Source organism: Panthera pardus, unplaced genomic scaffold (assembly GCF_024362965.1).
Source record: "Panthera pardus isolate Hobbes unplaced genomic scaffold, ASM2436296v1 HiC_scaffold_13, whole genome shotgun sequence".
NCBI lineage: Eukaryota > Metazoa > Chordata > Mammalia > Carnivora > Felidae > Panthera > Panthera pardus.
Genome location: NW_026526688.1, coordinates 1,881,562 through 1,894,000, shown reverse-complemented (window position 1 = coordinate 1,894,000; position 12,439 = coordinate 1,881,562). Strand labels below are relative to the sequence as shown.

Below are 12,439 nucleotides of genomic sequence, written 5' to 3'. Positions count from 1 at the left end.
CGCCCAAACCCAGACCACGCATGACAGCAGAAGTGCCCTGATGTGGACCCCGGATGCTGGGTGATGACGCGTGTCGACGCGGGGTCACAGATCGTGTGAAATGCACTTGCTGTTGGGATGTTGATGGTGCGTGTGGTGCCACAGGGTGGGTGGGAACTCTGTACCTTCCCCTCAATTTTGCCACAAGCCTAAAACTGCTCCGAAAACATAAAGTCTGTTAAAGAAAATACACTTGGTGCGTTCACTCACTGTTTTGTTTTGAAGAGGCTTTCTTAGACCTTGAAAACGGTGGCAAATATTACAGTTTTCAAATGCTTGGCCATTCCTAAAAGCAATAGGGCTGCTGTGGTTTCCGTCTCCCTGTGGGCTGTTCTGCAGCCAGGTGCCTGGGACAGGGGCAGGGACAGGGAGGTGGCCATGAGCTTGGGCTTGGAGCCATGTCTGTTTCTGTTCATTCCAATGCCATGTATTTTTATTTATTTTTATTTTTTTTATGTTTGTTTATTTCTGAAAGAGAGAGTGAGCAGGGGAGGGGCAGAGAGAGAGGGAGACACAGAATCTGAAACCGGCTCCAGGCTCTGAGCTGTCAGCGCAGAGCCCGACCTGGGGATCCAACCCACGAACTGAGATCACGACCTGAGCCCAAGTCCGACGCTCAACCGACAGAGCACCCCAGGCGCACCCCCCCCCCCCCCGTGCATTTACTTTGCTCCCATGTAGAGGGAGGACGACTTTTATGAAGTCAATTTTACGAAGGTACAGAAAGCTCGCCGGACTGGTCCCTGAGCTTAGAAGAGCAGACAATGCCACGGAGCCACAAACTGGCAGTCCGTGAGCTGCGTGTGGCCCAGAGACCTGCTCTGCTCCACACACACGGTGCCCCGCACGCACACGGTTTCAGTGTGTTGCCTATGGTTAAAATCAGGTGACTTCCCAAGGTCCGAGGGCACCTGCCCAGCCCCTTCCCGCACCGCCTGTGGCTGGCGAGGGACCGCAGCCCTGGGTCAGACTCTACCTGCCTGGGTCTGCATCCCTGGGGGTGAGCGAACGGGCTTTTCTACGTGTGGTTCCTTTGATGCAGTGTGAGGCCATCTCAGATTAAACAGAGACGTTTCTGTGAATTCGCTTAAAACGTGCAGCTTTCAGCCCACTCCGTTGCTCACGTTAAGCACAACGTGGACTTGTGTTTGGTTTGTTTCAACTCGCTTTAAACCGCGGCTTAGTCCGCCGGGGCCGCTAGATGAGCCCCAGGGACTGGGCGTTTGCTGCTGGCAGCTCTGGAGGCTGGCCTCACGGCCACGTGCCGGTGGGGGCGCGTTCTGGGGGGCCACTCCTCCAGCTGGGGGACTCTGGCTGTGTCCTCATGGGGAGGAAGCGGCTGGGGGCTCCCCTGGGTCTCTCTTACAGGGACCCTGACCCCATTTGCCAGGACTCGGCCAGAGGCACCACCTCCTAATGCCATCACGTTGGGGGGTGGGGGGCCGACGTGGTTTTCGGGGGGGGGACGCACACATGCAGTGGTTTGACATCCACCTCAAAACGATCACTTTGGGGCCCAATCCCACCTGCCGCGTGCGACCAGCCGGTGGCCTGTGCTGAGCGAAGGCCAGAGGGAAGAGAGTCGCTGCCCCCAGAGGATCCGTGTCCTCTATTCTGTTTCGGGGGGTGGCTCCATCTGGTCCACTAGGCCGTCGGATCCCGGGGTATGTTTATGAAATTGTTTCTAAACGTCAGCGGTGAGCGCCGCCCCTCCCCCAGCAAAGTGACACAGTGGCATCCCTGGTGAATCACTGCCACTGAGAGTTCGCAAGACTTGCTGGCCCGGCCATCGGAGGTCCCTGTGACATGGGCGCTGCTCGTCCCAGGCTCTGGGGCAGTGTCCTGGGAAGGGCTCCAAGGGCTGGGGAGCCCTGGGGGGGCACGGGGGTGGTGGCACTGGTTCCGAGTAGGTGTGAGTGGCACTCAGACCTGGCGGTGCGGTGCGGTGCGGTGGGCCCAGGTGGCCCGTGTGCGCCCGCAGGTTCACGGGCAGATCCTCCCATCGCTCTTTGCATCCTTGTTACCCCGTGAGGACTCATAGGTCCTTGCCTTGCGTTCGGTCCACCCGAAACATCTGGATAGGAGCCAGCAGGTTCTCTAGGGTCTTCCCTTTGACTTTGAACTGGTTGGGCTGCACCTGAACCTCCCAGCAGCTGCCAAAGCTTCTCTGAGCTGCCAGCACACATACCTGCTTCATCCCAGCACCTCCCTCTGGTCTCAGACACCCCGGCCCCCACTCGCTCCAGCACCTACCAGGGGCTCAGACACCACCCCCCCACACTTCAGCACCTCCCTCCAGTCTCAGACACCCCCCCCCCAATTCTCTCCAGCACCTCTCTGGTCTCAGACACACCCCCCCCCCCACTCTTCACTACAGCACCTCCCTCCAGTCTCAGACACCCCCCCAATTCTCTCCAGCACCTCTCTGGTCTCAGACACACCCCTCCCCCCACTCTTCACTACAGCACCTCCCTCCAGTCTCAGACACCCCCCCCAATTCTCTCCAGCACCTCTCTGGTCTCAGACACACCCCCCCACTCTTCACTCCAGCACCTCCCTCCAGTCTCAGACACGCCCCCCCTCCCCCCCACTTCACTCCAGCACCTCCCTCCAGTCTCAGACACGCCCCCTCTTCAGTCCAGCACCCCCCTCTGGGCTCAGACACCCCACCCCCCTCACTCCAGCACCTCCCTCGGGTCTCAGACACCCCCCCCTTCACTCTAACACCTCCCTCCAGTCTCAGACACACCCCCACCAGTTCTCTCCAGCACCTCCCTCCAGTCTCAGACACCCCAACCCTTCCTCCAGTACCTCCCTCCGGTCTCAGACACCCCCCCCCCCCCCACTCCAGCACCTCCCTCTGGTCTCACACATCCCCCCACTCTTTACTCCAGCACTCCCTCCAGTCTCAGACACCCCACCTCTTCAGTCCAGCACCTCCCTCCAGTCTCAGACACACCCCCACCAGTTCTCTCCAGCACCTCCCTCTGGTCTCAGACACCCCAACCCTTCCTCCAGTACCTCCCTCCGGTCTCAGACACACACCCCCTTCACTCCAGCACCTCCCTCTGGTCTCAGACACCCCCCCAATTCTCTCTAGCACCTCCCTCTGGTCTCACACATCCCCCCACTCTTCACTCCAGCACCTCCCTCCAGTCTCAGACACGCCCCCTCTTCAGTCCAGCACCCCCCTCTGGGCTCAGACACCCCACCCCCCTCACTCCAGCACCTCCCTCGGGTCTCAGACACCCCCCCCCTTCACTCTAACACCTCCCTCCAGTCTCAGACACACCCCCACCAGTTCTCTCCAGCACCTCCCTCCAGTCTCAGACACCCCCCCTCTTCAGTCCAGCACCTCCCTCTGGTCTCAGACACCCCAACCCTTCCTCCAGTACCTCCCTCCGGTCTCAGACACCCCCCCCCCACTCCAGCACCTCCCTCTGGTCTCACACATCCCCCCACTCTTTACTCCAGCACTCCCTCCAGTCTCAGACACCCCCCCTCTTCAGTCCAGCACCTCCCTCTGGGCTCAGACACCCCCCCTCCAATTCTCTCCAGCACCTCCCTCCAGTCTCAGACACTCCCCCCCCCCCCCCACTTCATTCCAGCACCTCCCTCTGGTCTCTGACACCCTGCCCACCCCACTTTGCTCCAGCACCTCCCTCTGGTCTCAGACACTCTGCCCCCTTCACTCCAGCACCTCCCTCCGGTTTCAGACACTCCCCCCACCACTTCGCTCCAGCACCTCCCTCCGGTCTCAGACACCCCCAACCTACTTCTCTCCAGCACCTCCCTCCAGTCTCAGACACCCCCCTTCACTCCAGCACCTCCCTCTGGTCTCAGACACCCCCCTTACTTCTCTCCAGCACCTCCCTCCCATCTCAGATACCCCCCCACTCGCTCTAGCACCTCCCTCTGGTCTCAGACACTCCGCCACCTCTTCACTCCAGCACCTCCCTCTGGTCTCAGACACCTCGCACCCCCAATTTTCTCCAGTACCTCCTTGTGGTCTCAGACACCCTCCCCCTTCACTCCAGCACCTCCCTCTGGTCTCAGACACCCCCCCACCCCACTTCACTCCAGTACCTCCCTCTGGTCTCAGACAACCCGCCCCCCCAATTCTCTCCAGCACCTCCTTGTGGCCTCAGACACCCCCCCCCCACTTCACTCCATCACCTCCCTCCAGTCTCAGACACTCCCCGCCAACTTCACTCCAGCACCTCCCTCTGGTCTCAGACACCCCGCTCCCCCCCCCCCCCCACTTTGCCTCAGCACCTCCCTCTGGCTGGTCTCAGACTCCCCCGCCCCCCGTTTCCCCCCCCTCCGCTGAAACAAAGCCTGCAGATATTTGTTGTGCTTTTGTCCAGTTCTAGATAGATGCCAAAGAAAAGAAAGCGCAACACCACATATTTCGAAAGGATTATTCTCTTACAGTTGGGATAAAGTGCCATCTGACACGTGTAGGAAGCATCAAAAATATTAGGATGGGTCATTTAAAAATCCAACGTCAGCTGCTTCTGGGAGCGAGGACACGGGCATTGTATAAGCTTGAACAAAATCTGTACGTTTTTACTGCATGTGGCGGGTGCTTTAGATAAGGGCTTCCTAAAGATCGTGACCACCGGTGCTTAACCCGACTCAGTGTGACAGAGGGTAGGGAGCCCTGCAGCGGCCTACATCCACTCCTTCAGGGACAGTAGTCAAAGAGGTATGACACAGGAGGCAGGAGCACGCTTGCTCAACATGGTAACTGAGCGTCTCACGGCTCTATGTTCCTTCCAAGGAGCCCTAAACCATTCTGTTCCCCCATTTTTTTAAATTAAAAAATGTTTATTTTTGAGAGAGAGAGCACAAGCTGGGGAGGGGCAGAGAGAATCACGCAGGTGCCTCCTTCTGCCAGCACAGAGCCCGACTCAGGACTCAAACTCACAAACCTGGAGATCATGACCCGAGCCGAAATCAAGAGTCGGACGCTCAACCAACTGAGCCTCAGGCGCCCCTGTGTCCCCCTTTTTAAGTGATGGTTATAATTTCATGTCACAGGCGACATGGTGGTCACTTTACACATTTTGTGCTGAACTTCAATGGGGTTAACTGGAAAATATTAGAGAAAATGTACTTTTTAACGACCCTACTTAAAAGGGATGATTTGGCAGCTCTAGTGCTATGCTTCCTCTGATGTGTAAGAACATTCTGTAAATTCACGTCTTGTTGCAATTAAAAAACAAAACAAAACAAAGTCAAATCACCAAGCACCATGGTTACCACGGGCCTGGGACAGACTTGCATTTTTTTAAGGTTTACTTATTTATCGTGTGTGTGTGTGAGAGAGAGAGAGAGAGTGTGTGAGAGAGAGAGAGAGAGTGTGTGTGAGAGAGAGAGAGAGAGAGAGAGAGAGAGAAAGAGAGAGAAAGAGAGAGAGATAGAGACTGTAAGGGGGAAGGACAGATTGAGAATTGCAAGCAGGCTCTGCACCATTAGGGCAGAGCCCGACAGGGGACTGGAACTCGGGAACCGTGAGATCACGACCTGAGCCGAAATCAAGAGTCAGACACTTAACCGCCTGAGCCACCCAGGTGCCCCCAGACCTACTTGTATTTTAAGGAACTGTTTGCTCTGAAAATGAATGCATGCATTTATAAAAGAGCCTATACAGTAATGTGAATACTCTTTAGTTATTTCTAGAAGTGATATTAAGCAGATGCTTCGTTTAGTCACAAAGGAAAGTGTGTGTGTGTCTGTTTACACAGAGATGCGGCAAATATGCACACCTAAGTATTTACAAACATATGCCCAGGCTTTCCTTCTCTTTGATTCCCAGGAAGATCAGAGCCAAGTTTTAATGCCAACTGTGTCACCCGGTGCATTCATTTCGCTGCTACGGAACATGCAGCCCAATTACCGTACAATCCCTGCTGAATCTCTTTAACTGCAGCCGTTTCTGCCTGAGTCAAGCCGCCTCCCACCACGGCCTGCATCGGTGACACCTGGGTGACACCTGCCGTCACACCTGCTCACCTCCCACCTGCCTCGTAAGCCTGGAGGGGGATGGCCCGGAGCTGCGCCAGTGTCCTACAGGTCGGGGGCTGTCTTTCCGCAACCCCCTCCCTGGCCCCCGCGCTGTGGCCCCCTCTCTGGGCTGCACCACAGTGACTCCCATTCACTCACTGGGCTGCAAACTCACAGAACGTGAGACGGCCACTGAGCATGCCCTGAGGAACCGGGTTACCTGGGGGTCTGCTCACCATGTTCTGTTGGCACAGCCAATAGAACTGCTGGAATTTCTGGGACATCAGAAGCTGTGCACTCCCCACGGCACTCCGGATCTTCCCGAGAACTGTGAACCAGAAGAAAACCAGCTTGAGACCCGGTCAGTTGAAAAACAGAAGCAGAAGCATTACACAAAGGGAGTAAACTCCAAAAGGTGGGAGCCGCTCCTTCTTTTCCGGAAGATTAAAACCTTGAATTTATTGTGCAGAATATGTCCACTGATGGAAGTTCTTTTCCAATCTGTTCCATTTCTTTTTTTTTCCTTTTTAAAAAATGCTTATTTATTGGGGCACCTGGGTGGCTCAGTTGGTTAAGCACCTGACTCTTGCTTTCGGCTCAGGTCATGATCTCACGGTTCATGAATTTGAGCCCCGTGTCAGGCTCTGTGCTGGTGTGGAGCCTGCCTAGGATTCTCTCTCCCTCTCTCTCTGTCCCTCCCCTGCTTGCTCTCTCACTTTGCACAATAAATAGAGTGAGAGAGCAAGCAGGGGAGGGACAGACGGAGGGAGAGAATCCCAAGCAGGCTCTGTGCTGTCAGCGCAGAGCCTGACACGGGGCTCGATGCCACAACCCTGGGATCATGACCTGGGGTGAAATCAAGAGTCTGACGCTCACCCGACTGAGCTACCCAGGCGCCCTGGCCTGTCCCTTTTCTGATTTTTGAGGGAAACTCAAGGAATACTACATAGTATCAACGATTAGGAGATGACTCTTCAGTGTTAGGAAGAACTAACTTTGGAAAGGCGGTCTATACTGCAGGAGGTTTTCCTGTTTGTGGCATCAGGACACTTTTATCACGATGCTCACATGAGCTAGAAGATGAGGCAGAAGGATGAATACAAAGACGTTAAGTACTTATTTTTTACGGATGCCTGAAGATGAAGGTGTTAATTCCCAATTTCTAGAAAATCACAGTGACATCAGTTATCGCATTCAAGTCCCGCGAACAGTGTTTCAGGACTGCTGGTGGCCCTGGGGCGGTGCTCTGAGAGCATCTCCCACAGGAACGCAGGGGACGTGACGGTCTCCCTGCCTCGTGCTCAGTCCATGGCTCCCGCCACTGGCCACCACCTGTCACCACAACAGGCTCACATCACGGACGTCCGTGGTGATGATGTCCCTCCCACTCCTGCGCGCCCACTGCGATGTGGCCTGAAGTTGACAAATGATTTCTAAGTTGTGGGACTTGAATTAATCAAACGGCACTTTGTAAAAAGGTAAGTGATAATGGTTTTGTCAACGGGAAAGGACTCCTGTTAGCAAAGGGCAGGAGCGACCACTTGGGATGGACAGTTGGCAAACAAAAGACTTGGTGAGTGAAACGCGGGGGCCCTGCCGCAGTCCCGTAACCTCCAGGCGCCTCGCCGGCCTGCCCCCCGCTCTCACACCCAGTCCATGTAGGTGGCAGCACCATCAAGATTTTGGAGATAATAGCTGTGCTAGATCCCAACTCGCAGGCCTCTCAACAGCACGTAGGAGCCTGCTGGAACACATTTCCCGCTGCTGGGCCTGGGCCCGGGGACCTCTACATTTCGTTCGCTTGGGAGACGAAAGAGAAGTTATTCCCTCGGTTTATACGGATCCACCCGTCTGGGCCGGAGCAGATCGTTCCCTCCCTCTGGCTTTTGTCGCCTCTCTGGCTCTCTCGCAGACTCACAGGACACGGGCAGCGAGGGGCCAACCAAGGCATCTCCTTGGGCTTTGAAGGGGAAGACAGTGGTGGGAGCTTATATTCGCTGACGGCAGGTGGCTAGGGAAGGGGGTGTTTCGCCTTAGCCGGAGATTTGCCCATCAGGGAAGAGGAGGAAAGACACCCCCCCTCCCACATGTATTTATGCGGATTTATCTACATCAGGACATTTCTGTGCTGGAGGTTTGTCTAAAGAAGAGGGGACCAGCGCTCCAGCCCACGGTGTTGTCCCGACTCAGCTCCTCAGGGGCACCCGGGGTCCCTCGGGCACGCTCCACCATCGGGGCCTCGCAAGTGTCCACAGAGGCGGAAACTGAGGTCCGCGTTCCCGCACAGTTTCCCAAACTGTAGTGATTGTAACAGGTGCTTCCAAACCAGCGGCTGTGAGACTCACTCAGTGCGCGCTAGAGACAGGCATCGAAGATTCTGACACCCCGACAGCCAGGCCGCACAGGTGCCGTGTCCCCTTCCCTCGGGCTTGCTCTGGAGGAGACAGTCACAGACCAGAGTTGGGAAGGGCCTCAGTGCCCATGTGACGAAATGCCGTGAGGCTGTGGACACAGATGTCCCACAAGTAAACCCACGGACATGCCCGGGACACGTTGCAGTGTGTGGGTCAGTCAGCTTCGGGGCAGTCAGCGAAGCACAGGGTCCATCTGCTGAAGCACGAGGACCGGGTGTCCTGCACAGCGCGTTCCGACAGTGACTTTCTCTGGGGAAACGCTGTCTAATTAGATTTGCCTGACTTTCTCATCTGTGTACAAGGAACTCAGATTGCCGACCGCCGCTCCCCAGGGTTTTGTTGTTAACGATCTCACACATACAGAAGATCTAAAGAAAGGCATCCGCATCACTTAGAGTCAGCGAGTAACAGTTTGTCACGTGCCTACGTTTGCTTTTCTGAGCCATCTGACAATAAGCCATAGCCCGCCTGTCACCTGCCATCGCCCTGGGCAACCACACTCTCCTTATCCTTCCTAAAGAGTGAGTAATTCCCTCACACAACTAATTCTGCACTGTTTCCAGAATTTTTTTCTTAAGCAGGCTCCACGTCCAGCATGGAGCCCAACAGGGGGCCTGAACTCATGACCCTGAGATCAAGACCTGAGCTGAGATCAAGAGTCGGACACCTAACTGGCTGAGCCCCCCAGGTGCCCTTGCTTCTAGGATATTAAAGAGGAGTTTAACACATGGGACTTCCCATAGAAGCGAATACATTGGATAACACTTTGGCCTCCCTTCAGACTTAAAAGTATCATCATGCGTCTTGCTACCTGTGCCCACCCGTCTTCTGCAAATCCATTTCCAAGAGGGGCTTGCCCACTTCCAAGGTGGGTGCCCACACCCACCTCCTTGACCTGATCTGCCAGGCAGCACGGGAGGAGGAAGCTGGCACCAGGGAGGGGAGGGCGCCCGGGTTCAGGACTGAGTGCCCTGGGGATAGGTTGGGGGGGGGCGGGTAGGCAGGTGTGGGACAAGGCAGGACACAGTGTCTCCCGGGAGGGGTGAGAGCACCCATTCACAGTTGGATCCCCCAAACTGAACATGTCTCTCTGGCTCTGGTCTCACCGCCACCGAGTGGAGGAATGATCTTGAAATGTTGAAGTTCCACCTGTGAACCCCTATCACCTGCAGGACCGATAAGAACATTTAAAGAGACTTGTTTTGAGTGAGCTGTGGCTGCAGGAATAGAAAGAAGCGGTGGGTCTGTGTGGTTTCCTGCACTCACTGCTCCCTCGGTGGCTAATTACAAGTCAATCCGTTTCACACAATTTCAAGTTTTAATTCCCAGCTTTCACGGTCTTCTTAAAACGTGATTCAACAGAAGTATTAACATAAAGCACTTCACTGTAGAATCTTTAGCACATCGTGGAGAGATGGGGTCATACCTTGGTGCTGGTTTAGTGTAGTGAAGAGATATTATAAAGGGCGTACGTGGATTCTTGCTCGGGAGAGTTGGCGGACGTCAAAGAGCAGCTCGCGACGTGACTGCTAACGTGTTCACGGCAGGAGCGCCGGGCGCTTCAGTGGGCCGATGCTCTCTATCCGGTGCCTTTAATGCAAATAGCTTCCCATACAGCAATGAAATTGAAGTGAAAAATTCAATTTATTCTATTCCTCTGTCCTTCCCTGATGTTGTCCTAGTTTGGACACTTTCAAGAGCTACCGATAAGGGCTAATGCTCATCAGAATGCAAATTTACAGAGAATCTTGTATGACGGTTGCCTCTGACGTGCATGGAAATGTGATGAACTTGCTTGCTCCCGTTAAGTTACTTTTCACGTGTCTACTACAATTTCCCATTCTTGCAAATTTTGGTATGACATGCCAGCAGAACATTCACATGAGCCTTTTCTTTCAAAATTTGAGGTGGGTTTTTGTAGAATTTGCAGGTAGTTTGAAATGATCATTTGAATATTTCTTCCTCCCTGGTCTCTGGGATCTTCCATGACTGAGGTTGTAGAGTGGGTGTAGGAAAATCACTGCCCCCACAGGTGTGTCCCCCTGTAAGGTCTCAGCGTTACTGTTTTCATATTTATCGAGCACACATTTCTGGGTTTTTTTTTTGAAATCATATACTTAGTATTTAAAAGTTGTTTAAAGAACAAATTGATGAATGGAAAAGTATAATCTCCAGATTAACGGTAGATCACAGTCAACTCTAAAATCTAGCATCATTCTCCGTGGATTTGAAAACAAGATTTTTCTTTTTTTTTTTTTTTTTTAAATATAATTTATTGTCGGGATGCCTGGGTGGCTCTGTTGGTTCAGTGTCTGACTTCGGCTCAGGTCATGATCTCACAGTTGGTGGGTTTGAGCCCCAGGTCGGGCTCTGTGCTGACAGCTCGGAGCCCAGAGCCTGCTTCAGGTTCTGTCTTCCCCACTCTGCCCCTCCCCTGCTTGCAGTCTGCCTCTCTCTCTCTCTCTGTCTCTCTCTCTCTCTGTCTCTCAAAAATAAGAATTAAAAAATATATATACCTTATTGTCAAGTTAGCTAACATGCAGTGTATACAGTGTGTTCTTGGCTTCAGAGGTACATTCCCATGATTCATTGCTTTGGAGCGCACGTTTCGTGTCCATCCAGTTTCATGTGGCTGTGTGGCGCCTGGGATGTGTGGGACCTCCCTGTAGGCGCCTGCCCTTGGCAGCAAGGACCTGGACACCGGTCAGAAGGCCGGGAGCAGTGGCTATCCACCGAGCTGTATGGTGGGCAGGTCCCCAAGGTGCGCGTGGCATCTGCCCCCCTCAGGGCCATCTCCCTTATAGCTGATACTTGTCTGTTCTCTTCTCTGTGGCTGTGCAGCGTCCAGGCAAACTGTGGACTGCAGGGCCCATGTCTTCCTCAGCCCCGTGTCGTGCTCTCGTGGGGTAGCTCTGAGCAATCTCTCTTCTTCCCTCTGCCCGCCACACAGTCTATGAGCCAGGCATCATCCCATCCAGGGATCACGGCCGGAGTCTCGGGGGTTACCCCCCGTCTTCTGGGGTGGAAAGCAGGTCCTCGAATGAGGAAATCGCTGAAGCCCCACCCGCAGCCCCGGGAATCTGTGCCTCCACACATCTGACCCAGCAGTGTTTAGATTATCAGCTAATTGGGCAGAGTTGTTTTGGGCAAGAGAACCTGTCAACACCTGTCCGAAGACCCTACCGTTGAGTCCCTCGTGTGGCCCATGTCTCTGTGGACCTACTGAATGAAACTTGGTAGCTTTGGAACAATTGCTTTTATTCAAGAAAAACACCTTATTTGCTTTGTTTCACTTTATGCCATTTACCCTTTGGGCTTAACGTAACAGATACAAAAGTCCCCAAACGCTAGCACAGGAATGGTTTACATTCCCTCCGGAACGTATCTTTGAATGATTTAACAACAGGAAGCCTGCCTGAACACGACTTAACTAAACCAGTATTTATTTGGGCTCATGATACGTTTTATTAATCATAGAGGGCTGAACGGATCTAACTTCGCTCAATCGGTTCAGTGAGCTGTGATTATAAAATTACAGTTTTGGGAAGAAATTATTTCGTGTGATGGAAATTTCAATATTTGGAGCTCAGAGTTCTGGCTTAATGAACCACTTAACCTAATCGTTACTTTTTAAAGGGCGCCATCAGCAATAACCCTATACTTGTTCTTCAAATCAGGGCAAGAACCACAGGTTATCTTTCCTGTTACAAATTATTAGGGAAATATCTAAACGTGACTAATAGGGTGCTAGTTTTCGGTGCAAAGTGTACAGAGGAGACACATAATAAATGTGTCCTCTTTGTCCACAAGAAGATCAAGGCGTCTGGGCAACTTCAGTAAAGAAGTTAAGAAAACCACAAGAAGCAGATCCAGTGGATCTGTTCTCTGTTCTCTGCGTCCAAGTCCCGCAGCAGAGCAGTCATCTTAAGTCATTACAGAGTCCTGGGAAAACCGCACACAACCCACATCGGTAGACG

The 12,439-nt window shown here is 53.6% G+C and overlaps 1 protein-coding gene across 9 annotated transcripts in view; it reads right to left on the bottom strand.

The window, feature by feature from the left end:
* DLGAP2 (DLG associated protein 2) overlaps window positions 1-12,439 on the bottom strand; it is a 786,545-nt gene that overhangs the window by 4,228 nt on the left and 769,878 nt on the right. For all 9 annotated transcript variants that reach the window (XM_053900747.1, XM_053900746.1, XM_053900745.1 and 6 more), the window contains one exon: window positions 6,285-6,376. In XM_053900747.1, coding sequence (XP_053756722.1) covers window positions 6,285-6,376 — 92 coding nt within the window. The remainder of the gene's footprint in view (window positions 1-6,284; window positions 6,377-12,439) is intronic.